Source organism: Maniola jurtina, chromosome 7 (genome assembly GCF_905333055.1).
Source record: "Maniola jurtina chromosome 7, ilManJurt1.1, whole genome shotgun sequence".
NCBI lineage: Eukaryota > Metazoa > Arthropoda > Insecta > Lepidoptera > Nymphalidae > Maniola > Maniola jurtina.
Genome location: NC_060035.1, coordinates 6,845,433 through 6,872,414, shown reverse-complemented (window position 1 = coordinate 6,872,414; position 26,982 = coordinate 6,845,433). Strand labels below are relative to the sequence as shown.

The window sequence follows — 26,982 nt, the reverse complement described above, 5'->3', positions numbered from 1 at the left end:
AATTTTCCTTGATCATATTATCTTTTCTAACCTCTCTTAAATTAACGAAATAGAAAAAGCTATGAAATCCATATTCTATTCATTAAAATGTTTGTTCGATATATTGAGAAAATTTTAGAAGAAATTCTGACATGCGCAGACTGTTATTGTACTCCTAGTACGAGGAAGAAGAAGTGAAACTTTCATAATTGTTTTGTGTTGACGATGACTGCATTATTCTGCATTGACTGTTTACATAAAACCCATATAAATCTCTATTTTCCAATCATTGTTAAATGAAACTTTAAATAATTTATTACCTGATGGAATAATTGATTGTTTGCACAACAACAGCATTTATTCAGATAATATTGGGTATATTCTGAAAAAAAAAAATATTAATGCGCAAAAAAAAACTGTTATTGATTGTCTCGTTTCCAGTTGTCGACATAATCTTCTGACTAATATAAATCAAATTTGGTAGGTATGAAGACATTGATATATATTTGTTGATCTGGTTTTTTAATTTCGTTATGATTAATTTATACCCTCCCACCTCTATCATTATCATACCATATTTATTCGAATAAACCAACTTGTGACCTTGAATATCGTTGTTTGTAATTAATAAAATTACCGGTAGTTACGTGTATTTTTCATGTTTTAATAGAAATTATTTCATAAGACTCTACCAATAATAAGAACGAACTTCTATTATGTCTTTCTATAGGAGAAATCTTGTACTATTTGCAGGCCATAGCTATTAACGCATCGCCATCGGTTCCTATTGGAAAGGCTGTTAGCCGCGAAAGTCAATGTTGACGCATAGGTGCAGCGACGTTAAAGAGATCGCATACAGCCGCGAGACACGAATGAAAAAAAAAAGGTATAGGCTTTTTCACTATACAAAAACCGGTCTAGTACGAGTTGGACTACCCCTTGAAGGGTTCCGTACCATTGTACAAGATTATGTATTTAAAAAAAAATTCAATGGCGGCCATTTTGAAATTTTTATTTTAAATAAAATAAAAATAGGTGTGGCGGCTTTATCCCTTTGGAGCGTTCTCTACCAGGTTGCGGAGAATTTAATATACAATTACGATGCATCTCTCTCGCGGCTTTTTGATTATTGTACAAAAGGATTGTCTCACTGTTCGTACTGGGGCTGTTGTGGATCTTGCGCCCATGTGCGATCTCCTTTAAATGCAGTACCTAAGGCCGCGACCGGACAGACGGCTAATTTATCGTGTAAACTTTATAATGCTTATTTATGCGCATGCGTTGTGACCTTTCAACAAATTGACGTGTGTATCTGAAATGTAATGCTATCTGATCTAAGCTTCAGACGTGTAATTGATGAGTCGGGGAAATGCTACGACAACCATAAATGGATACTTTACTCGTCAGGAATTCGGACTACTAAACGATTGTGTGGTTCCAATGGAAACCGTTTAATTATGTGGGTAATTTTATTTTAAAACAGATGTTTTTAAACTGAAACCGTAATCCAATATTGTGATTGGGCTGCTTTTTATTTTCGCTAACGTGATCTTAATGAGGTAATTTTATTAACATGGAAAATACTTATAGATATTAATTGTAATATTATTCATAAATACAATTATTATTATTAATTCTAATATTAATTTAAATCAATGATAATGTGTTTGTCTGTCTGTGTGCTAGTTTTTCACGACCTATCCGTTTAACTGATTTTGATGAAATTTGGTACAGAGGCAGCTTGTATCTCAGGGTTGGATATAGGCTACTTTTTTTTCTGATAAATCAAAGAGTTCCCACGAGATTTTTAGAAACCCAAATCCACCTTGTGTGACGTGGGAACAATGTTCACGCGAGCTCACGCTATACAAAAACAAAATGGTTTTTCCTATCTTCTAGTGCGTTTTAGATCTAAAAGTTTCTTTGTACGCTTGAGGTTCACATCTGGGGCGGTGAAAGCTTTTTATTTCTTTCAAAGCGTATTATTAGGTAATCCCAGGATTTTAGTATCCTTCAAGGTTTGAGAGTAACAAAATAAGTACAAACTTTAGCAATAAATAGAGAAAGGGAAAAATACCCAATTGATTTGAAAAACCTTTCTTCTTTTTAGGGTCATTTACATTTCCCAACCCCGGCCAGGGTTTCAATTCGCTACAATGACTAGATAGGTATGCCAAATGTTTTGATTCCCTTTCTGGTGCAGTGGTAGCTGGTGGGCTTTGTGGCCGTATAAATATAAGGTTCTGGGTTTGATTCCCACCTGGATTAGCCAAGCAAAACTCTAAATAAGCTCAGGGCTGCAGGTGGTGCGATGACTCATAGAATCCTGATAGAAGTATCTATGATGGGTCATCTAGCCACCTAATGAACTCCCAGTCGAGCATTTGTAATAGAATAATGAAAAATAGTTAGGTTCATATGAACCCATTGCGATTGCGATGTCATGACTCACTGTAACTCATAAATATTTATAGAACGTTACTCGCATTATAATAGGCGATTTTAATTGCACGTGTTTTCTCCGGCATAATAATTTGCATTATAAACCTAAAATTGTAAACGTGATTTTCATGTCATGGCATCATATTAAATAATACAAGTGTAAACAAGTGTAAATTAAAAATTTATAACACCCCCGACAAGTGAAGGTTACAGGAACTAGAAAAGAGCTGATAACTTTCAAACGGCTGAACCGATTTTTTTAGATTATAGCTAAGAACACTGTCGATCAAGCCACCTTTCAAACATAAAAAACTAAATTTAAATCGGTACATTAGTTTAGGAGCTACGATGCCACAGACAGACACACAGATACACACGTCAAACTTATAACATCCCTCTTTTTGGGTCGAGGGTTAATTAAAAATGTATAACACCTCCGACAAGTGAAGGTTACAGTGACTAGAAAAAGATTCCGACGAATTAAGAACGTCCTCCTTTTTTCAAGTTGGTTAAAAAGAGCTGATAACTTTCAAACGGCTTGTTTGTTGTAGAAAACTGTTCCTCGGCGTCGTTTGTTGCGAAACACTTGTATTTATAATTTTTTTAATGTAAGTTCACATTATCAAATTAATGATGATTGTTGAGTCCTTTTATTCCTCCGCGGAATTGCAGCAGTTATTTTCTATGTCTGCCTTTCCACATTGAATAGAAATAACAAATGTTTCGAAACGGTTTTTTTTTTCCTTTTAAAATATGTAGTACTTAAGTCATTATTCAGGGCGCATAATGTTGCGGGTAAATACGGATTTATTTTTCGCAATAAGTTTCGCAGCAGTATTTTGCCACTTTCTCCAGTGACAATAACAACTTGACACGAGCGGGTTGTATATTATAATCCGATATGTAAATTGATTTTTAGGGTTCCATACCTCAAAAGGAAAAACGGAATCCTTATAGGATCACTTTGTTGTCCGTCTGTCTGTCTGTCTGCCTGTCTGTCTGTCTGTCCGTCGTGTCTGTCAAGAAACCTATAGGGTACTTCCCGTTGACCTAGAATCATGAAAGACAGGTAGGTGGGTCTTATAGCACAAGTACAGGAATAAATCTGAAAACCGCGAATTCGTGGTCACATCATTTAAAAAAAATTAAAATATGTTTCAATTTGCAAAGTAAGATTACTATACCAAGTGGGGTATCATATTATGAAAGGGCTTTAGCTGTACATTCTAAAACAATTTTATTTGTATTTTTATTTTATGTTTTTGATTTATCGTGCAAAATGTTGGAAAAAATACCCGAGTACGAAACCCTCAGTGCGCGAGTCTGACTCGTACTTGACCGGTTTTTTTATTACAAGCTACGATTTGATTTTGTTTTGTTTTAGTGACAGCAATTTTACGTAGCGTGACTACTGACTATACATAATCTCACGTGAAAAAAGTGGAATATAATACGGCCTTCAGCCCGGCTAGCATGGGCAGTAGACAAAAATTATATCCCTGATTATATCCACTGATTTCTATGACATCAGTGGATCTAATCGGGGGATATAATTTTTATCTACTGCCCATGCTAGCCGGGCAGGAGAGGTTTTTAAATCTCTATGTAATACTCGATATTTATTGTGATTCCCAGTGTTTATTGCAACACGCAAAAACACTGGATATTACGCTAAAGTTCAGTAAATAAGTTAAAAAATAAAAAAAAAATGTTAAAGTTAAAAACTAATATGAACCATTGCTAACGGGCCTGCTACACATGCAACCTTGCAGCAGTGGGTCACAGAACCTGGTGACTATCAAGCTCAGCTGCTCGATTGCGAGAAAACTGCCTCAATCATTTTTACAATATATAATAATAGAGAGTGATATTGAAAAAGAAATAAAGTAGAGCACACATCATCCGAATTCGGTGGTACGACGAATAATAACAATTCCTTCTCGTACGACTGCAACTGGTAGTACGACGAGGAGGAAAGGATTAATAAGCCTATTTAACTGGCACTTATGACAGGTCGGGAAAACAATATAGATTACTAGTATACTACTTACTATCTATACTTATTGATTCTTTCACAATTCTATGGTGGCCATATCGATTACGTATCTAAATCCTCGGCAAATGAAAGCCTCTAAATCTTTATAACTATAATTCGGCTGCCTCAGAAGTTTTTAGTACGATTTATTAGCTTTGGTTTTATCAGCCGATCACTTCACATAAATCGATGCGCTACGAATCATATCGATATGATCTTATCAGTGTAAGAGCCATTATAATAAATGGGGGCGTGTAATAAAGTGTGTAATTATTTGTAATATTTGCTCGTCCTGTTATTATAGTTAAGTGATTTTAAATTTATAATGTTCTGGTTTCAAATTGCTTTTTAACCGACTTCAAAAAAGGAGGAGGTTCTCAATTCGTCGGAATCTTTTTTTTTTTATTGATGGCCCGTTTTAAATTGATTATAGATTTTAGTAACATAAAAGATAATAAAATCATAACCCTTCTTTTTGGCTTTGCCGCAGTCGGGTAAAAAACTAGGCAAGTGCGTGTCAGAATAGAACACTTATAAGATAGAGTTTCGTAATTAGTAGTCATGGTTATAAAATCCGTCCAAAACAAAATCATTTTTGTTATTGAATTATTTCTTTCACTATAATACCTACTAGTTGTTCGAACACCGCACCGACTGCATTACGAGTTATCGGTGTCACAATAGTTGTGATTATTTTTTCATAACTTCGTACATACTGCGTCCTAGAATTTTATTTACATTAAACAAATAAAAAATTAGGAATTTCACCATAATAATATTATGTCTTGATCAATTATATCGATCATTTGTTCTAATAATGTAATTGAATGTTGTTTATTGCTGTCGCGAATGTCGAGCAAAACTTTTTACTTGTACAAGTACTACCTACTTTTCAAATAATTTATCTTATGATTTGTCCTACTCTTACAACGAACACTATAAGTAGGTAGGTAAGTAGATACATCTGCCGGTTTTGTTATATTTTACTAGCTGATTCCCGCAAATTCGTTCGCGTGTATTAAGATTTTTCGAAATCCCGTGGGAACTCTTTGGTTTTCCGGGATAAAAAGTAGCCTATGCGCTATGCGCTAATCGAGGATATTATCTGTCTCCATTCTAAATTTCCGTAAATCTGTCCAGTACTTTTTGCGTGAAGGAGTAACAAACATACACACATACACACAAACTTTCGTCTTTATAATACCTATTAGTGTGACAAAGAAGCTTACCTAAGTAGGTAATCCTTTAACTGCCCATGCTCTTTGATAAGCGCTTGATAAGTATCTAAGTAGCTATTTATTTTGTTCTGACGATGACTCTATTGCTTTATCTATGCAGGAGAGTGTGTACACGTGGGCGGTCGAGTTCACTTGAACGAGTAGTTTGTTGTCGCACCGCGGGGTCAGCAGTTCACTGCCTCTTAGAGAATAGAGGGACCGCCATGATTCACAAAATTGCTTTTTAACAAACAGGTTGTTTATATGCTCACACATTTCGCGGTAATTGGATAAACAATTTGATGCGGTTATAGGGACGTAAAAATAAACACTTTAAATACTGGAGCTGGACGAATTTTACGCCGCAAATTGTGATTGAACTTACCACGTGTAGACGTGAATTTATTAGAGGGTTTTCCGTTAAATTACCAATATGTTTTGAAAATAAATGTAAACAAAATATTGCAAGTGCCTAGTTTGTGAATAAAAACGTTCATATCCACTACCTTATTATAAAAAATAATTAGATGTCATAGAAATTTGGACATAACAAAGTGATCTAAAGATAGTGACGAGGATAATTAAGTGATATTTCGATAATAGTGTTATAAGTTTTAAAAATATATATATATTGCTATTTGAGGTATATACTAGGATGATACTAGGTACGAGGAAACTTGGAGGACCGAAACATCACAAGATTACGTGAGTTGGCCGTGCGTCAAGTACACTCATAATATTTTCTCATTGCTTTACTAAACATTGCACAAAACGGACAAAATGTATTTTGTAAAATTTCATGGCTCCAAACAAACTCGCACAAACGTGGATATTTTACCCAAATATACTTAGATTTTACAGATAACTCCGCAATGTTTGTCTAAGTTTTCCTTGCTTGTATGTCAACGAGCTTGCGTAATATGGGTACTCGTACGTAAAGACGACACTTCTGGCAGATGTAATAACTATAATTATATAAATCTAGGTTAGGAACTTTGTTTTTAGGATACGTATGTACACTTAAATCGTAGATTCAAGACTCCTATATATACCCACTTTTATATTTATAGACTTTTCCTTATATAATAATTTACCTCGTCATATCTTTTTACACACCAAGCCAGTGGAATCTTTGTTAATTTTTATTTTCAAAACGCTTTATATAAGCTTATTTTTCTTAAGGAGACAACGATCTTACAAACTCAACAAGCTATTATATTTAAATTAAATTGGAGATTATTACAGTTACAGATACAGAATAAGATAAGATACGATCTCTAAATTGATTATTGTTATAAACATTTTGCACGTATCTTGATAGCACCTAGGTAGGTAGATACCTACGTAGAAATAAGTATCTAATTATTGTTATCAACACATTACAATCGTCGTTTCAAAAGATCACGTGCCTAGTGCCTACACCGTAGTTAGTGTAAAGTTTTCCTACATTAAAATATATACGAGACGAGACGATCATCCGATTAGGTATAGGTATTTTTTCTAATTAAGAATTAGAAAAAATACCTATACCTACTACATTAAAATGAGACTTTTACTACCGTATCTACATAGGTACTATAAAAGTACAAGCGCTAAACTTCGGCTTGCCTAAGTTGTTAGTAACTTTTTTATACTTATTTTGACTTCCTACTTAATATTATAAACGCGAAAGTTTGTATGTATGGATGGATATGTATAGATGTTTGTTACACTTTAACGCTAAAACTACTGGACGGATTTGGCTGGGAATGGAGATAGATTATACCCGGGATTAACACATAGATGACTTTTATCCCAGAAAATCAATGAGTTCCCACGGGATTTTTAAAAACCTATATCCAAGGGAACGAAGTCACGGGCTTCAGCTAGTTTTCTATAAAATTTAAATATGCGTCTTACTATTTTTTTTTAAAATGAAATATCAAGAGTTTGTCTCTTAAAAGTTCCAGGCAACATTGTGAAACGTGAAGTATGATTAGATTCAACGTTATAAAACTTACAACTCGCATTGCCACAATAAAAACAATATGTGCATAATTTAAACTTTCATAACTGCAATTAAAATGCCTTTTCCTTTTTACTTCTCTGCTTGTTCCAAGTCAAAGTTCCAAGTAAGCAAGGATCATTGTAATTATCAAATTGGCAAGACTCTCTCTTAAAATAATAATCACCAGCATTATGTTGTGCTATCTGATGCAACAAAAATTATTACAAGTCTGCAACTCGCCTGTCATAAGCGAGGAATGCGCATATCATGCTATCAAGTGAAATAAGATTAAAACTTAAAGGTATAATCCACTTAAACAGCATTACAAATGCGAACAAGTGCAAACTCGCGACTTTGTTCAAATAAAATGTATTATTTTTATCTTATTTCTACTTTAAGCTCGGAGTCTAGGTCGCCGCCATGGGTTGGCTTTGCAGACTTATTTCATGGCTAAGCTTCATAAAACCCGTTAAGTGTCTTTTGAAATTAACGCGATTTAGACAAACAATAGGTATGGGTAGTCTAGATAAATATATGAAGCTAGTATTGAACTGACATACTATTTTATTTTATTTCATAAACTAATTAAACTTAGATAAGATTAAAGAAAATGTAGTAAGTACTAGATGATGCCCGCGACTAAGTCCGCGTTGCTACCTACCTAAGTTTCAGTATTCTAAAAATTCCGCGAGAACTCTTATTTTCCGGGAATAAAAAGTAGCTTAAATTCGTCTCGGGGATGAAAGATATCTTTGTACCAAATAGATGTGCCCCAATTTCTCCGGTGTGGATTTAGATTTTTAAAAATCCCGTAAGATTTTTTTTACTTTCCGTAATATACAGTAACCTATGTGCTTCCTCGGGATGCTATCATCAAAATCGGTTTAACGGATGGACCGTGGAAAGCTAACAGACAGACACTGTTTTGTATTTTTAAGATTAGTATGGACGTGGTAAATCTCAAAGCTGACAACGAAAAAATGATCAATATCATAATGAAAATGACACTTGTAACCAGTACTCTTAACATACTTTCCTTATTTGTTCATCATAAACCAATTACTTTCGCTCTCTTGCAGGTTAAATCGAGGGATATAAAATTTAATTGCATTGACATTCAGATATCAACAGGACACTGTTATGAATTTCATCATTGATTATAGGATACAGTAGATTCCATAACATTAGATTAACTACTCTACGTATTAAATGTCTGCAACTTCGTTTGCAAAACTTAGTTCTTTGTTTGTATTTAAACACATCTATGCCTAGGTAGTCAGTACTATAAGTTTCAGTAACTAGTTGATACTTGATAAATCATCTTCCCATCACCTGCACTACTGAGCACGGGTCTCGTCTTAGAATGAGAAGTGTTTTGACACAGTCCATCACGCTGGCCAGGCAGTCTTCACACACTATCAAGGAGACTCTCAGGCATGCAGGTTTTCTCACGATGTTTTCCTTCACCGTTAAAGCAAGTGATATTTTATTGTTAAAACGCACATACTCGTAACTTGAAAAGTTAGAGGTGCGTGCCCGGGATCGAACCCCGACCTCTCGAACAGAAGGCAGACATCTTAACCACTAGGCTATCACCCCTCTATTTGATACCTTTTCTGTTAATTGATTAAAAATTCTTGTATTAATTGTGCGTTAAGTGCTTTAATTATAGTGTTTCTACACGTAATATGTGAATAACTAAGCATTTAAGAATGCGTGCGCCGGCGCCAGCACCTGTCAGCACATCCAGAGGCAAATACTTGGCGGTATCAAAATAAATAACATTATTGCGGGAATCCCGGCACAATAATTCTGTTACAAATTAAAACAAATAAATAATTGATAGCGTTAAAATAATACCGCATACCAATATTATCAACAAAATAGATACTAGGTACATGGTAAATGGTACTTAATACCTATCTCTTGAACATAGGTACGTAGGTAATACGTAAAGTTTGATACTAATCTTTTAAAAAAAAGATTTCGACGAATTGAGAACCTCCTCCTTTTTTCGAAGTCGGTTAAAAAGACCGGTCAAGTGCATATCAAAACACTCGCACAGTAGGATTTTTTTTTTAATTTACAGACTAGCGCTTGGCCGCAATCAGATCTGCTAGCAAGTTGATGCAGCCTAAGATGGAGCACGCTTGCCTAGAAGTTGCCTATATAGGGTTCCGTAGTTGCCCGTCACAATTTAAGTAAACACATTTAAATTGCTTGGCGCGACGACTCTGGATTCTGTGCAATGTTGACCCTGGATAAAGTACAGTATAAGATTGATAGATTTGTTTAGTGCAATGATTGAAATGTCACGATCGGAACACAAGCTTGGCCGTCAGATTTATGCATAACGTCGCCCAATCTGACGTGGTACCGACAGATGTGACGCCGCCCGCGCCGCCAAAGATCATTAGCGATTGTTTATTTATGTTTACAATAAACTAGTGACCCACCCCGGCTTTGTGCAATTTACTAAATAAGAAAAGGGAGGTCGGAATAAGTTTGGCTTATTATATGGATTGTAAAGAACTTAACAAGGATCTATCTACGTAATAAAACATCACAATGAGTTATTATTTTAATAAGTTTAATGGGTACTTATCTACCCTTCTTTTCTTTTTTTTCTTGAGGAAAATCCATCATGTCAGATTTCTACAGAATAAAACCTCACGAAGTTTCATCTCGTTATTATTCTGTAAAACAATACCAGGCAATACAGCTAAAAAAATTACGCAAAAGTTTTAGTTTTTGCGAATTTCCGGTAAGAGTTTAGATAATAAAAGCTGGATTTTTATTAACCTCCTAAATAGCAATACTAATACGTGTAAACTGTAAACAAGGTAAACCCGAAAGGTCCATTTATAGATGTGATTTAACCCGGTCATTGTTTACGAGAAGAAATAGTAACTAATTCACATTCATCGTGGTTAATTAATAAAGCTTAATTATTTATCAGCTCCGTTATTCAACAATAAGCCACATCGTATGCATAACTATTGTGTTGTAACCACAATTCGGAAAATGCATTGCTTGACCAACCGCAGAATGTTCTATGATTCAATAGTGATGTACCTACCTGCTAACTAAAAAGTACATTTTATTAACAACACAATTTGCGAATATTTATTTGTATTCGTTCCTCGAGAAAGCTTGCGAAAATACAAATACCTACATACCTACAAAAGTGACAACTGCCAATCAAGTATAAAGTTTTATATATTATACTTACCTACGCCATTTTTTACTCAGTCATATTGGGACTTTGGAGATTTGAATAATTTTTTTAATGGAACAGATCTAAAAAAAAATAAGATTAATCATAAGACCGGAGAACCAAGATAAGCCAAACTATTAGCAACTTAAAGACGTGGCAGTTACCAGTCATTCGTTGTAGGAGCGATAGTCGCTGTAGATATTAGGCGCTCATTGGGAAAGCTCTATTTTCAAAAGTAGACGTCCATAGGCTGATAAATGATGGTTATCATATCAAATGATGCTTACCCAGCCCATACTAACATTGTAAATTTTTAAAGTTTTCTTTCTGTCTGTCTGTTTACTAGCTTTTCTCGTTTAACCGATTTGACGAAAGTTACTGAGATAGTTAGTATCCCGGGAATTAATATTTTTTAAAAACTTAATCCACGCGGACGAAGTCGCGAACATCATATTTTGTGTTCATAAAGTGGTTTATGAAAAAAAGTATTTTCATACCCTTTTGCAATTCATCGGACGATTCTTACAAATACAAAAACAATTGATTACATCACTACGTCAATTATTTATGTACTATTCTTACCATATGACATACCTATAAAATAACTTTGTAATGGATATTATACCTTATTTCACGCATCTAGCGTAGTGTTGCCGAGGTGTTTTTGAATCTTGCAAAACTATAATAATTTTAACCTTTCCATGTGCTTATCGTCTATTGTATTTGAGTGGTAAATAAGGGAGTATTATGGTAAGTTTAATAACGTTATGGATCTATTGAGATACATTAGGTATATGAGAATAGATTTATTATCGTTACAATATTATGATCATCACCATCATTATCAAACGATTGACGTCCACTGCTGCAGCACTATTGATGATAATACACTGTATCTGCAGATAAGATGCAATAAACTGCATACAAAAATAAAGTGTTTTGTCGTAACAATTGCCACGAAAAATCTAAATACTTGATACTAAAAAAATATATAAAATAAAAAAGACACCATGAGCCGTGTTTGTAGTTGGAAAATTAATAATCTTTTTCTTTTTACATCGTTGCGTACTTAGATACTAATTTACTTCAAAACATCTGAAAAAGGGAGAGGTTGCCACTATAATTTACGATACCTTGGGACTCCCAGGTGTTATAAATCATAGAAGTTGGGACCCTAACGCGTATCGTTTTTCGAACTATGTGCCCCTTCGCAACACGTTTATCCATGTCGGTTATTCTAGTTCTCCTACGGATCTCATTCTTCGAACTTCAGCCGTGAAGAAAACTTTATCTATTCTGTTCTACTGGTAAAGCTAAATACGAATACAAAATCGTCTCTACAAATCATCCAGTAGTTAGGTACTACTAGCTAAATAGGTAAATGCATATTTTGTTTTCATTATACAAATCTTTGACACAAGACTGATGTAGGTGCCTAAGCAAGCACGGAGCTAAGAAATCCCTATTCAAGTATTTGCTTGTTTGTGAAAAAAGGGTTACGTAAGGAATCGTGACATCTTCACAGTTGGTCGGCTGCCTATTAGTCTCAGAGTCAGGATTGCGGTAGGAACGTGCCCCAAATTATATAGACTTGTTACCATGGCAACTGAACCGATCGTACGTATTTTTTTTTATGTAATTGACGGCCTTACGATAGGTAATTACTAATTACAGTTATCAGCAGTCTATAAGGATAAGCTTAACAGTTAAATCTTTTTGTATGTTTATAACTCCTTCATGCCACACTGACTGAACCAATATGACTGTCCCACTTTTTATTTCGGTAAATTAAAGAGTTCTCGCGGGGTTTTTAAAAACCTATATCCACGCGAATCCTAAGCAAAAATTGTTGCAATTCCAGTAAGACTTTACAAGTGTGATTTTAAACTTTTACTATTAAGTTATTAACTAATTACTATAAACAAAACAAAATGTATAAATTAAGCTTTTGAAATTTGTCGATCCGCACTTAGGCAGCGTGGCAGACTATGTCCTAAATGACTAATGGTCTAAACCCTTCTCATTCTGAGAGTAGGCTCGTTCTAAGTAGTGGCATGATAATGATGAAGCTTTTGAAAATAAAAATCAATATTTTTAATAGTTCCATTAGTCTAATCTAATTAAGTAGATATATAAATTAATTCTTATGTTCTTATTGTATAAATTAAGCTTTTGAAGATAAAAATGATTATTTGTGGCCATTATTTGTAAAAGCTTAATTTATTCAAACTCACTCTACATAATATTAAGAGGGCTCTCTCCGTCACTCGTTTCCACTCGTTTCATACAATCGTAGTTCCAATTTCATTTGAATATTAAGCAACCAAAGTCCATGAAATTTTGCAGACATATTCTAGAAACTAATATCTATGTCTGTGGTTTTCCAGATTTCTGTTAAAATATTCGGTTTCAAAGTTACGCGGTCTTAAAAATTTCATACAAATCTTTGAGCCCCTGTAATTTTAAAACTACATATTTTTCGAAAAATCTAAAACACCACAGGCACAGATATTAGTTTCTAGAATATGTCTGCAAAATTTCATGGACTTTGTTTGCTTAATATTCAAATGAAATTGGAACTACGATTGTATGAAACGAGTGGAAACGAGTGACGGAGAGAGCCCTGTTAAAATCAGAAATAAACTAGTATGAATAGGTATGAATATGCAAATTTTTAATGGGTACAAGTTGTCAACGTCCTGTCAATCTCACTTTCGTTTATATTCACGGTTTGTAAGTTATTGCATTGCGTCTTGCATTAAAAATAAAGTGAGTTATCATTATCATAAACCATGACATACAAAGATCATACGTAACCTCAATAAATATTATTCTTTCGAAGTAGCAGTTATTATCTGAGTGCAAAGTGCTTGATATAACTTTTTATACACATTATAAATTTTCTCTTTATATATTATATAAATAAAAAGAAAACTGAAAAAGATTAAATAATTTTTCTTTTTTTGAAAACCAGTCACTAACTTTTTATACTATCCAACCGGACTACCGTGATCTATACATATAATAAAATTGTAGAAAAGTGGTGTATGTACAATGGAAATATATAAAAAAAAAGTAGCAGGGGTTGTTATTATATCGATGCCGAACCCGAAATTGTAATTAATTTTTTTTTTGTCTGTTTGTCTGTTTGTCTGTTTGTCTGTTTGTCTGTTTGTCTGTTTGTCTGTTTGTCTGTTTGTCTGTGTGTTTGTGCACGCTAATATCAGAAACGGCTTATTCGATTTAGATACGGTTTTCACTAATATATTGTAGTAAGCTTCACTTAGCATTTAGTGTTTATTTCATGTCAATCGGTTCATAAATAAAAAAGTTATGTCAATTTAAAGAATCACGGCGCCTCGCGCCTGAGCGTCCGTGGCTATATAAAGCGCGAAAAGTCACTATTCCACGCGAACGAAGTCGCGGGCACAGCTAGTTAGAAATAAGTGGATTATGTACGTAAACAAAATTATACAAGGGTGAATTCTTGTTCTATTACGATTTTTTATTTTTTAGTAAGTTACCAATAACATTTATTTTTATTTTACACATCCACATACCACAGACATAATATTAACGTTTGTTAAAAAAGTAGCTGTAGAATAATAATAATCGTTCCGTTTCTACTGTTTCTCTATGTACAAAACCTTTCGATACAGACTAAACATTTGCAATTTCAATCTTTTCTCGGTGAAGCCTAACAAACGAGGTATTGTTGTTACGCCCTGATGCATAGGTAGGTATTAGGTATTAACTCTCTCTGATGTATCTACATGCAATTAAAATTCGCATTATTATTTGCATCGATTTGACTGTTTTTAAAAGCATTCAGAAACAATATCATGAATACGGCATATTCATATAATATACCTACTAAGTAGACCGTATAGTTATATACCAATAATGCAAAAATCTTTTCTAAGTTGAATATAATAGAGGTTTAATAATAGTATTCAAATAAAATGGTTAGGTATTTCAAATCTTTTTTATTCAAATCTAAAACAAGTTTCATATCTAATGGAGAAAATTAACAGCAATAGCCATTAAATGTTTTGTTCCATGCTTAATGCATTTCCTTCTATAGGTTCTCTAGTACAGCAACACCTACGCGCTTTCCGTATTTAATAGCTTCGTTATTGTTCTCTAATACTGTGAGAGTGTTTGAAAATAACACAGCCATTACAAACTGTATGGGAGAAAGTCCACACAACCTACAAAGTCAATATAGACCGGCTATATCGGTTAAGAAACGTTTGGCGCATGGCGCCTAAATATTACAGTATCAATTCAATTTATCACACCATATTCCCGGTTTAGATAGTATGATTGTAACTATGTAAGTGTATTTACTAAATAATAATTGTAGAAATATTTCGCCAGAAAAATGGAAATAACTGAACGGTGAATTATAGTAGCATAGATAGACCTCACATAGTTATCTAAATATAAATTATACGATATCAATACAATTTGAATTTGAAAGTCTCACTAAGTTGTAAGTCACACACGGGCCTTTGACTCGGGCCTAACTTGCATTTTGGTTTTATTCAAGATCAGTTAAAATATTCCGATAAAATCTGAGATTGTGGATGTCGTCGTCGATAACAAAATGTTAATCCCTCGTCCTATTCCCGCTCTCACGACATCGTGACGAGTAATAGATTGTCGAGAGGTTTGAATCGTCTTATTAAATTGTTACGTGATATAATCTAAAAAGGTTCACGTTGCTTTTGTCAAAACAAATCAAAAGCACAAATATTTTATTCCTCAGCAAAACGACAACGACATCTTTATTTCAACACGTGAGAATGCATACGTAATTTCAAAACCCTCTTAGGTACCGGGGCAAAAAATAAACCTGAGCATATTTGATGTCTCTAGAAGAAGTGGTCGAGATAAATATGAATATGTAAATGCATATTCATGACATAATGCGAACAAATCGGATTAACTTCAACGCTCGCAAGCAGTGTAATCTATTTGTTCATTTGCGTTTTTAAAACTTTTCTTTGCTCGTTTACTAGGAGCCATTATTCATTGTCAGGTTATTACAAGAAAAGCTTTTAAGTATAAAAGGGCATCGTAGTAATAACTTGCCACTGCATTAAGGACATTAAAACACACAATATTCTTCGATCACAATTTTGTTCGAGGACATTCACGTTAAAGATCCATTAAGATATTGATAACATGTTTGTTTTATGTGGGCAGGAACTAGGAAGTAAGTAGGTATATAATTTACTAGATAATGCCCGCGACTTCGTCCGCGTGGATTTAAGATTTTAAAAATCCCGTAAGAATTTTTAGATTTTTCGGAATAAAAACTAGACTATATTCATATTCGGGATGCAAGTTATTTCTGTAGCAATTGATGATTTCAACCCCTAAGTGGGTCAAATACGGGATGGAAGTTTGTATGAAAGTGTGACATTTTTAAGCTTGCGGTTAAATATAAAAAATACATATTTCACAATTTTTGAAAAAGCTTCTCCCAAGAGGGTTAAATAGACGATGAAAATTTGTATGAAAGTCCGTCATTTTTCAAGTCATTTCCATGAAAATTAGTATTTGAGTTTTCGGTTACAAATGAAGAAATACGTGTTGCAGGTTTTTGGGAACTTCTACCCCTATATTTTCTGAATTCCAAAGCGGCTACTATAAATTATTTTTATTATGAGTCATAATGAATAGTGTTTTATCAATAACCACAGTACGAGCGATGAACATGTCCGTGAACTTAAAAGTTAATTTTATAATCGCTTCCCTCATTTGTTAGGTGCTTACCGTAAGAAGCAAGATGTTCATTAATTTTAATGTGTAATGATTTAACAAATTGTTTACTCGAGGGTGGTCTGCTCAAGCTTAGAAAAGCTAACACCCTCGCAATAAACGGCGATATAAACTTTATGAAGACTGCTCTCCATAATTCAAGTATTTCAAAAGATATTTTGGTTTCGATTTAAAATCAATTTACATGCACTTTATTATACGTAGGTATCTCTTTGTTCGCTTTTGGCATAACTCAAAAATGAACAAGGGCATGAGGACTTCGATACAATTAAATTGAGAGTCTTCGACCTGCGGTATTCAAAACAGGCTAGGTACAAGCGAAAAAAAAGAGACAATGTCGTCGTAAAATGTTAAGGCAATGATCCAAATCACATAATAAATTACTGATTGTCCGATATAAACGGAAATTTAATCATGATGATATATTATAATGAGTGCATCAGTACAATAGATAACGATGTATTCACGTATTCATTGGCCGAAAATACCTCAATGGAGATGATATCTGATCAGTTGATTTGTTTTTAGTGAATGGTACAACTGGTTTCGTCTGCCTCTAATTACAATGCAGTTTGGAAACCGCCCGCACGGAGCGTGATCATTGCAACGAATCTTTACAACAAAATAACCGTTGTAAGAACAATTTGAAGTTATAATGAGCCCAATTTGAAACCCTAATTTGATAATTTGAGTCTAATTTTGTTTTTTTTTAGGGTTCCGTATTTATTTTCACGTTGCATTGGTATCCTGCCTTCAAACTTTTCCGACTAACTTATTAGTATCGCAGTATTCATTGCGGGGACAAAACAAACATACCTAAGCCATGTAAGGCTCTAACAATTTTAATCAAAGGCATTTTAAAAGCTGATGTTACGTTTTATTGAAATGTTTTAGGTAACTTGGGGGTTTTAAATCTCCTGAGAACGCTTTTATTCTCCGGCATAAAAAGCAGTTTGTCACTTTTGAAGTCTTTAACACTGGAATTCATAGTCGAAATAGGGGTTTCTTTAAAGGATAAATATCGACATATTCAACCCTTTTGTGTATGACCCATCATGTCATCAGAATCGTTCTGTAAAGAAGCCCCTATTTTGACTTTAAGTTCTGGTGTAAGCATATCTTGCAAAAAATCAAACCAATCCGTTGCTCTGTTGCGTCGCGATTGAAGGACAAACCACCAAAAGTATCCACTTTATAATATGGGTAGTGATCCTAAAGTGATACCCAATACGCATTAGTACCTAAAAGTACTCACTTGAAAGTTTTTTTGCAGATACATATCTAAAGGAAGAATGCTCACAAGACTGCTGACTTTAGCCTTGGTGGCAGGGAGCTGGCGCGTTGCTGATGCTTGCACGTGTTCACTTGACCATCCACAGACCCACTTTTGCAATAGTGATTTTGGTAAGTAGTACCGTATAATTATTATCGTTTTTACACGACTCCCCAAAAAAGAGTGTAAAGTTTTCAAGATTCATGTACCGTATGTAATATGTATGTTCCCATGTGAATTTCCACCATAACTTCTTCTAAATACCTGAACATATTTGGGTGTATATGGGGATATGTATTGTTAGAATCCTTAACATCTTCTCGAGCGATATTGACTACAATTTTTTGAAAATTCAATTCAAATTCTATATGGCGGCTGTATGGCGCATTTTCAAATGTAAACATACATTATTATAATGTAAACATTTTACTATTTATTTTTTAGTTCGTTTTATGGCAGAGGTCGTTTTTCGTTTCTCGTGTTTTTTATTATTTTTATTACGACTTGTTATTCTTTATGTAAAGCTTTGGTGGTCATAGTACGTTTTAAAGTAAAGTTCCAAAGCAATGAATTCCAAAAAGTAAATTAAACTAGAAACTATTTATATCAGGTAAACTATGATACATAATATTATATTTTCTGTTTTGCAGTTATCGTCGGTCGAGTACAAAAATTATTCAGAGGAAGTGATTTCTACGACGCCTACAAAGTGAAAATCCGAAATATATTCAAAGTAAGTTAGTTTTATCCTGAGTAGGTTTGTGATCAATTATTCTTACTAATGAGCTTTCCGAATTGAAATATAGCCTATGTCCGTCTCAAGGATGCAATTACAATCTCTACATTACATTTTTACATCAAATTAAATGCAAATTTCGTCAAAATTGGTCAAAGCCCATCAAAAGCTAACAGACAGACTGACAAGTTTTTGCATTAATAAGTATGGAAGAATAGATAAGACATGGATTTGACCCTAGCCCAATAGCCTCAAATGACTGATAGTCATTTTATACGTGCCTCTTGCTATGCTGCATAATACACCTCGTAAACCTAATTAGGTCTAACTACACCTGTGCGCTTTACACTTGCATTTCAACTTGTGTTAGATGCGTGCGCTAACTACCTAGACGTATGCCAATGCCTCATTTTTCTATAGAGGATGCATCAAACACTGTGACGCTGGATGCACGCAATAACGAACGCACGCTCTTACATCCTCTCCCTCGTTTGTGACGCACACGCAACACACAACTTTAATATAAATTATTAATATTTGGAGGGACGTCGGGCGTTCGATCCCATGCGTGCACCTCTAACTTCTCGGAGTAATGTGGTTTTTAAATGCCTGAGACTTCCCCATAATGTTCTTACCCCCCGTCCACACACTGCCCGTGTGGCATGGGAAGAAGCGAGGAACAGAGGCAGAGACGTAGTGTGGCCGCGTTACTCGCATGTTCCTCGTTCATGCCCATCGCTCCCTATTTTGTCGGTAAGTATGAAATAGCGCGCATGCTGCCACAGTTTCGACGTCCATATTGTTGCAAAGGCAAGCGACGTAGTGCGGCACGTCGCGATTAATTTCGCGAGTAGAGCAGTATGTGGACGCACAGTTAAAAAAGTGTGAAGTCTGGCAAAGCGCACTGGGTTAGCGTAACGGACTAATGACCCTTCTCATTCCGAGAGGAGCCCCGTGCAGTAGTGAGCCGGCAATGGATTGATCATGACGATGTTAAATACTACGCTGTTGCATGCGTTGCTTCGGCAGCTTACATGACGCGTACCTCTACGCAAGTGAAAGCGCATCAGTGTAGTTACACCAATTCTCCCATTACAGGCAACACCAAAAGCTGCAGTAGCGCTCAAAGCAGGTCGACTACTGACCCCTTCACTCGACTCATTATGCGGAGTCACACTTCAGCCTAGAGAGACCTACGTTATCACAGGTATTGCATATTCATTACACAAATGTCTAGCTAACAACCTTGATTTGCAATTAAAAATATTAATTAACTCAACACTTAATCAATTAAGTTATGTAGACGGTTTTTTCCGACTGTATTAATCATGTCTTGTTATTTGTTGGGGTTCAGTAATCGAAGTGGGAATAAAAAACTGCAATTTCTTACAATTAGATATAGAAATATTTTTTATTCAAATAAACTTTTACCAGTGCTTTTAAATCGTCGAGAGAATCTGACCCTTGCACTGGTTCAAAATGCCTTTTCCTACCGACAAGAACCTGTACAAAACAGTTAATGAAACAAAGTTTATTATTTTGAATGTCTTTAAATAACTACAATGAGAGATTTGCTAACCAAAAATTGTTGTACTTATCGGAAATCAATAGGAGGCATAGAACCAGAGTTTTCTTATTGTTGATCCATTAAAAACCGTAGCTGAATGTCTACCCATGACGTGCAAGCTTGATTCAATTTTATGTACAATGTATTTTTATCATAATTTGATACTTATAAAATACAACAATATTTTACAAGTAGGTAATAAAAACTATGTTAAGAATGTTCATATTCTCGCGAAATCATTAGCAGTGTTTTTATAATTGACTAGTTGTGTTGTCGTTGTGTTTCTATGGTATTTTTATACGGAACATGAATAATTATGCTTTTAACGCCAACGATTTATAACAAGTATTATTTTTAGGGGTAAAAAATTACTATTACAGAGATAGCTGAACAAACTTTCAAACAAGAAACGCATATAGCTTAGTATAAATAGTTCTCTGAGTGCTAATTGCTAGAGATGTTAATGGATAGCGATATCGTCCAGAGACTTTGGAGGAATTCCCTGAGAAAAAAATGGCGTAATTTAGCTTCAATATATCGCATGGAAATTTAGAAAATATTTGCGTGGACAAACGCTGAAGATTTTCCTATGCGAAATCCTACGCGCGATTGTCGCTCGATTAACCTCTGGCCATAATTTTTACTCTTCTATTACAATTTTAATAAAAGGTCGGTAAGAAATCTAGTGAAAAAATCGGTAAAATTGATCGTCCGCGTATGCACACGCAGCATTTCCATACGGCACATCCGCGTACCGCACGCCTAACATATCATACGGCACTCTGCGTGCGTTTTTTCTCTAGATTCGACTCTAGATTAATAAGTAGTCAAGGTGTAATATATCCAAAATATTTCGTTTAAACATTTTGTAAGCCTGATTCGTTAATGTGTTCAATTCAATAACTATTCCATAAATATTCGCGGGGTTAAACCCCGACCCAAAAATAGGGGTGTTATAAGTTTGACGTGTGTATCTATGTATTTGTCTGTAGCATCGTAGCTCCTAAACTAATGAACCGATTTTAATTTAGCTTTTTTTGTTTGAAAGGTGGCTTGATCGAGAGTGTTCTTAGCTATAATCCAAGAAAATCGGTTTAGCCGTTTGAAAGTTATCAGCTCTTTTCTAGTTACTGTAACCTTCACTTGTCGGGAATGTTATAAATTTTTAATTTACACTTGTTCTTACTACAAAATAGGCTTCCACTTATTTTTTTTCTCAACACTTACATCGATTAAAACTGTTATAATTAAAACAGTTGTTGACCAATGGAGACGTCTAAATAGAGCAATCGTGATTCGTGCATGGCGTGAGGTGCAAAACGCTGAAACGACCGCCCCAGCTGCATGTACGGTACTTTTATGACCGTTGGGATAATCGTCTATTACGCTGACGCTCTGTGATACATTAGTATCTAGACTATGGTACCTAAGGCCGGCTTTTCCACAAACAGCAAAGGCATTGAATAACTATACAGGGTGTAACCAGAACGCTAGCAAAAACGAAGATAGGTGATAGTACTGATGATTACTGATAAGATACCACAAAAAGACGCAAAAATGTAAATAAAAAATCCTGTATTTCTTAAAAGTTCACAATATATTGTAAATAAAACATCTGATTGACGCTAGAGGTCAACGAACGTTGCGTAAGTAGGCCACGGAGTCAATGCCGCGTTGTAGGTGAGGCATTGACTCTAGTTTTTATGCTATACATTGCGGGTTTGAAAAATACTCTAACTATAAGCAATTTATTTAATAAAGTTATTGGCATTGGATTGTGTTTAGATAGTATAATAATAAAAGTTTTTGCTAGCGTTCTGGTTACAACCAATCTATGGTATGTTTTAGAACTATGAATAAACTTAAAAAAACGTTTGCAAGAGAATTTGTGATTAATTTGCAGGTCGCGTAGTTCAGCTGCAGGCGCACATACAGCTGTGCGGGTACGTGAACAAATGGCGCGAAGTCACTCCACGACAGCGGAAGGGGTTCAGATTGCTCTACAAACAAGGCTGCACGTGCAAGGTGAGAATCTTAATTAATTCACTTATTTATATAAAAAAAGCTGTAAGATGTCGTCAGATACCTGACAGAAGTGCAGCATTAATCTATTTTGCTTACTCATATGGACAAAATAATACCCGCTGCACAGCCAATGAGGTGCATCTTATTGCGTTCGTTAAAATTGCCTTCGCTTCAAAAACAGAAGAAATAAACTAAGATAAAAAATTAATACTTAATGATATTTCTTTCGGGCAGTTCTATGTATGCAGGTCATAATTCTGGTGCCTTTGTAAAATTTTAAGCATGACTGATAGCGTATTATAATAAGTAATACGCGATAATTATATTGATAGCATAATTTTCTGTTTCATGGTAGATAACATCCCTAATGTAAAAACTTTGAGAAAAGTACCAATGTTTTATGACAAGGTAACTAGGTAAAAGGTCTAAATATAGATTTTATCGTACCAAGTCCCACTTTTCAGTAAGGAGGTACAGAAATAAAACGCTCATGAAGTCACTCGCATTTGTATGCCGAAAATGAATTGCTTTAGCATGACATACATTTTGTCATATAATCTCGAAATGAACATACAAAAGCAGAAATACACTTTGCTAATTTTGATATGCATATAATATTGGCAAATCTATCTAATGTAATAAATATGGAATAAGGGAAAGGGAAAGCAAAAAATAGATAAGGATTAAGAAAAGGAGATGACGTTCAAGTTAAACGAAGCTTATTAGATATGCGGCTGAAAAGTTAATACCGTAAATCGGTTTAACTTCACCGTCCTTTTATTTAACGGATTTTCAGGCAAACAAGTCACGTTTTCCTTCGTTTATAAAACCTTTTGTCAGGCATTCTATTTTACGTGCTTATATTATTTGATCGCAAGAACTGTGGTGAAAATTGTTTTTAATAAAAATTCGAGGTTTCTGGTATATATTTCATAATCATAGCAATAAATCAAATAAATCTCGTAGCTGAAATTTTTTAACTAATAGAGGTTTATAAGTAGGTACAGAACTACTCTTTGCTTGCATTTGTTGAATAAATCTGATCGCACATTTTAAGGCGAGGTACATACATACGCGCGACGGATACAGTGCATGTATTGAAGGCTCCATTATCAAATAGGTAAATGATCGATTGCAGTTTCTTGCTGGTTCTTTTCAAGTAGCAAGGGCATTCTGAACCAGTCCAGTGGTAAATTCATTTAACGATTTAAACATTTTAAATTAAAAAAATCTTTCTATTTTTATTTCTTCCTTGCGTCGTCCGATAGGGTTGACATTAGTCGCATATTCAGTAACTACTTACAGCTGCCCTACAATGCATTTCGTTCGGCTCATGCAGCCCTGGCGGTTACATGTAAAAACCTCACAAATTGGATAAAGGTTTTTTTAAAATTTAATTACAGACTTAATGAATAGTGAACATTTTATACCAAACTTTGTAGACCAAAGCACTAGATAAAAACTGAGACTGGTGTTTGCAATTCGCAGTCCAAATAGGTCTGTGCTAGGGCTGACAAAAATAGTAATAAAAATCAAAGGTTATTAACATTTCATACAAACCTATACCTACATTTTACTTTTTTATTAAATAAATTAAATGATGTAATTTTCAGGTTCACATGAACAGGCGTAGTACGAAATCGCCGAACACTTGCGTGACCGGACGCAGTGCGACCGAATGCTACGAGCGACACGGCATTTGCCTGCACGACCGCGCGCGACGCTGCAGATGGACGAGGTAATTATGCAATTTTTTTCTTTAACACCTATAAATTCCTCGATCAGTGGTGATAGTCTACTGGTTAAGACGTCGGTCTCCTATTCGAGAGGAGTTCGATCTCGGGCACGCACCTCTAACATTTCAGAGTTAGGTATGTGCATTTTATGCAATTAAATATGACTTGTTTTAACGGTAAAGGAAAATGTCATGAAGAAATCTGCATGCCTGAGAGTTTCCCATAATGTTTTCAAAGGTGTATGTCTAGTCAATCCACACTTGGCTAAGGTGCTGGGCTAAATCCTTCTCATACTGAGAGGAGATCGTCGCGTTGCTCAGAAGTGAACCGGTTGGTTTTGATGATGACGATAACAAATACCTCTATTTTATGAAATAATAGGTATCTTTAAACTCAACCGTTTACTACTAGTTTTCAAAAGTGTGATTGCAGCAAAATACTTAAATATTTAGTTTAAAAAAAAAACAGAATTGCTTTGTAAAACAAAGAATGCCGTGTTAAAGTATAAAATAGCGTCTTCAAGGCTATAAAACTGTTTGCATATCGTGCAACGTAAACAAGTGTGGTCTATAATAGAAAGAAAAACTTTCCTGAAAGCAAAGAGACACTAAACTCAATAGGTACAACTTTATTTACAGTTGTTCCCTTCTTTGTAAAATACATTATCTTCATAATCTTTACGTCCCACGCACACAGACTTATTTACATAAAGGGTTTAGAATAAACAGCAAGCATAGGGGTCGATACCTATATGCGGACGAACACGTATTCGCTGACCACGTTATAACTCCGAAAGGGCGTACCGAACTGTACTAAATATAGTATCTTTGATCTTAAATCAAATTCTTTAGAGTGTTCGCTAACAGGCCACTCGCCACTGCTACACGTGAGCCGTGGCACCAACCGCCGTTACCGCCACCGGTCATGAAAAATCCAATACATTCAAATCCATCCCATCTAAAGTTAACCGTTAGGTTCTACCGCCATAGAAGCCGATCCTAGAGGTTGATTGACCAACCCATTATCCGTCCACTACTGAGCGCTGATCTTTAATTAGAATGAGAAGGGTTATAGAGTTTAGAAGTGATAGCCTCATGGTTAAAACCGCCTTCTATTCAATTTTCAAGGTTCAATTACGGGAACATCTAACTTTTCGGAGTTATATGCGTTTTAAGTAATTAGATATCACTTGCTTTAATGGTGAAGGAATATTGTGAGGAAACCTGAGTGAGAGTTCTTCATCAGTTTCAATATTCTCAAAGGTGTGTGACGTCTACCAATCCACACTGGACTAACGTGGCGGACTTTGCCCTAAACCCTTCCAAGCTACAGTGCTAGTTTATAGCTAAAATCTTTCAGTATCGAGAAAAATGGACTATCGGAGAAAGAATACCATAAATCGTTGTCATTCAACCAATCAAAACCAGCCTCCTTCAGATCACCAGCCACGTGTGGCTGCGGCCACTGGCGAGTAGCCGGTATTCACCGAGCCTTAGCCGTGATCAATCAATTAATTGCAATGGTTTATATTCCAGAGCCCCAGCCCTCACGAGGTGCCTGCAGAAGCAACATTTCAACGGCACCATGACTTGATTCATCAAACGATTCGATCTAAACTAAATATTATTTTGTAACAAACATTTGTATATCTCGACTCGACTCCATTGAAATTCCGGTTACCTATTGTTACTACTAATTTATAGAAACACTAAGCCAAAATCTTCATCCTAACATCTTGTAGGTTAGCTATAGTTTCCTAGGATAGTGGTACCGTCACATAACGGCTGTTATATACCGTCGAATGACTCACTTTAATGTTATCTATTGAAACAAGATGGTGTGATTTCCACCAAGTGTTTTTGAGATTTTAAATTGGGTATGGAAAAGTGGAAGGTAACAGACGCGGCGCCGTCAGCGAACGGCCTCGGCACTGCTTTCCTAGGAAAGCTTTAGTTCAAGTAATGTTATAAGTTCGTACCAGGACGATTAAACTGATTAATATTTAACTTTAGAATTGATCGCAGGATTGTTTAAAGGATTAAAGTTCTGGCTAGTCAAGGAGTTATCTAACTAATTAACTTTATTAGATGAACGTTGGGCAGAAAGCGTGTGGCTATGACTATTTCTATGTGAGAATGACGCAGTTCGACGAAATTATGTAAGACTTTATAGTGACGAATTTACTGAAAATCATTACCAGTTGTTATATTTTGGAAAATATTTTAGCGGTTCCAAATTGTTGTTTTGCATGGATTGGACAGAAGTAAATTTGACGTTATTTTTTATTATTTATTTTAAGTTATATTTATGGATAAGTTAAATCTTGTAAATTAACAAAAATAGTGATTTAAGTAAATTACAATAAAGACTTTGAAAAACCAAGAAATCTTTTATTTTAGACCATTTCTGCTATGAATCCTTGAACCTTGTCTGTTTGGCTAGACTTTAAACAGACACAGCACAGTTATAATAGAACTTAAGCCTAAAACACCTATAACGCTCAATATAAACTTATGTGCGGCATGTCGTCACACTGAACGCGCGCGTACGCGTGGACTTTTTGTAATACAAGCAACCGCGAAGCACGTTAAACTGCAGGGCCTGAAGCGGATACGATAACACGCGACTGCAGCTCCAAAACGCACTTCATACTACAGCTTCTTACATTAAAACTTTTAATAAGTACAAGCCGTGTTGGTAATGTTTCTGTCACGCATTCTGTTTGTTTCAACCTTTATGATTCGTTGGCTATAGCAATTGAATGTAAATAATAACATATGGCATGGTCACTCGGACCAATAATAATGTTCCATGAAGTAATTAAAATTAGTATAATACTGGGCATCAAGTTGTAAGCCAAAACGAGTTGCAGTAGAAAAGTCGTTGGCTTTTAGCGCCTTAAGAATCGAAGCACTAAAGCTGCAAGAAGACGTCGACACGTGACAACGCCACCTGAAAGAGGCATAGCAAATGTGCAA

At 35.0% G+C, this 26,982-nt stretch overlaps 2 protein-coding genes across 4 annotated transcripts in view; one reads left to right on the top strand and one right to left on the bottom strand.

Annotated features, from left to right (window-relative positions):
• The window catches only part of LOC123867247 (tissue inhibitor of metalloproteinase), a 63,185-nt gene extending 36,799 nt beyond the window's left edge, over nt 1-26,386 (top strand). The window contains exons 1-7 of one of the 3 annotated variants that reach the window (XM_045909225.1): nt 6,314-6,378; nt 17,941-18,071; nt 18,591-18,673; nt 19,775-19,883; nt 22,147-22,268; nt 23,882-24,006; nt 25,540-26,386. In XM_045909225.1, coding sequence (XP_045765181.1) covers nt 6,329-6,378; nt 17,941-18,071; nt 18,591-18,673; nt 19,775-19,883; nt 22,147-22,268; nt 23,882-24,006; nt 25,540-25,597 — 678 coding nt within the window. In that variant the 5' untranslated portion in view covers nt 6,314-6,328 and the 3' untranslated portion in view covers nt 25,598-26,386. Of the gene's footprint in view, nt 1-6,313; nt 6,379-11,521; nt 11,628-17,940; nt 18,072-18,590; nt 18,674-19,774; nt 19,884-22,146; nt 22,269-23,881; nt 24,007-25,539 lie in introns of those variants that run through there. The other 2 variants (XM_045909227.1, XM_045909226.1) reach the window with 2 other exon arrangements.
• The window catches only part of LOC123866734 (synapsin), a 99,431-nt gene that overhangs the window by 52,739 nt on the left and 19,710 nt on the right, over nt 1-26,982 (bottom strand). The window lies entirely within an intron of this gene.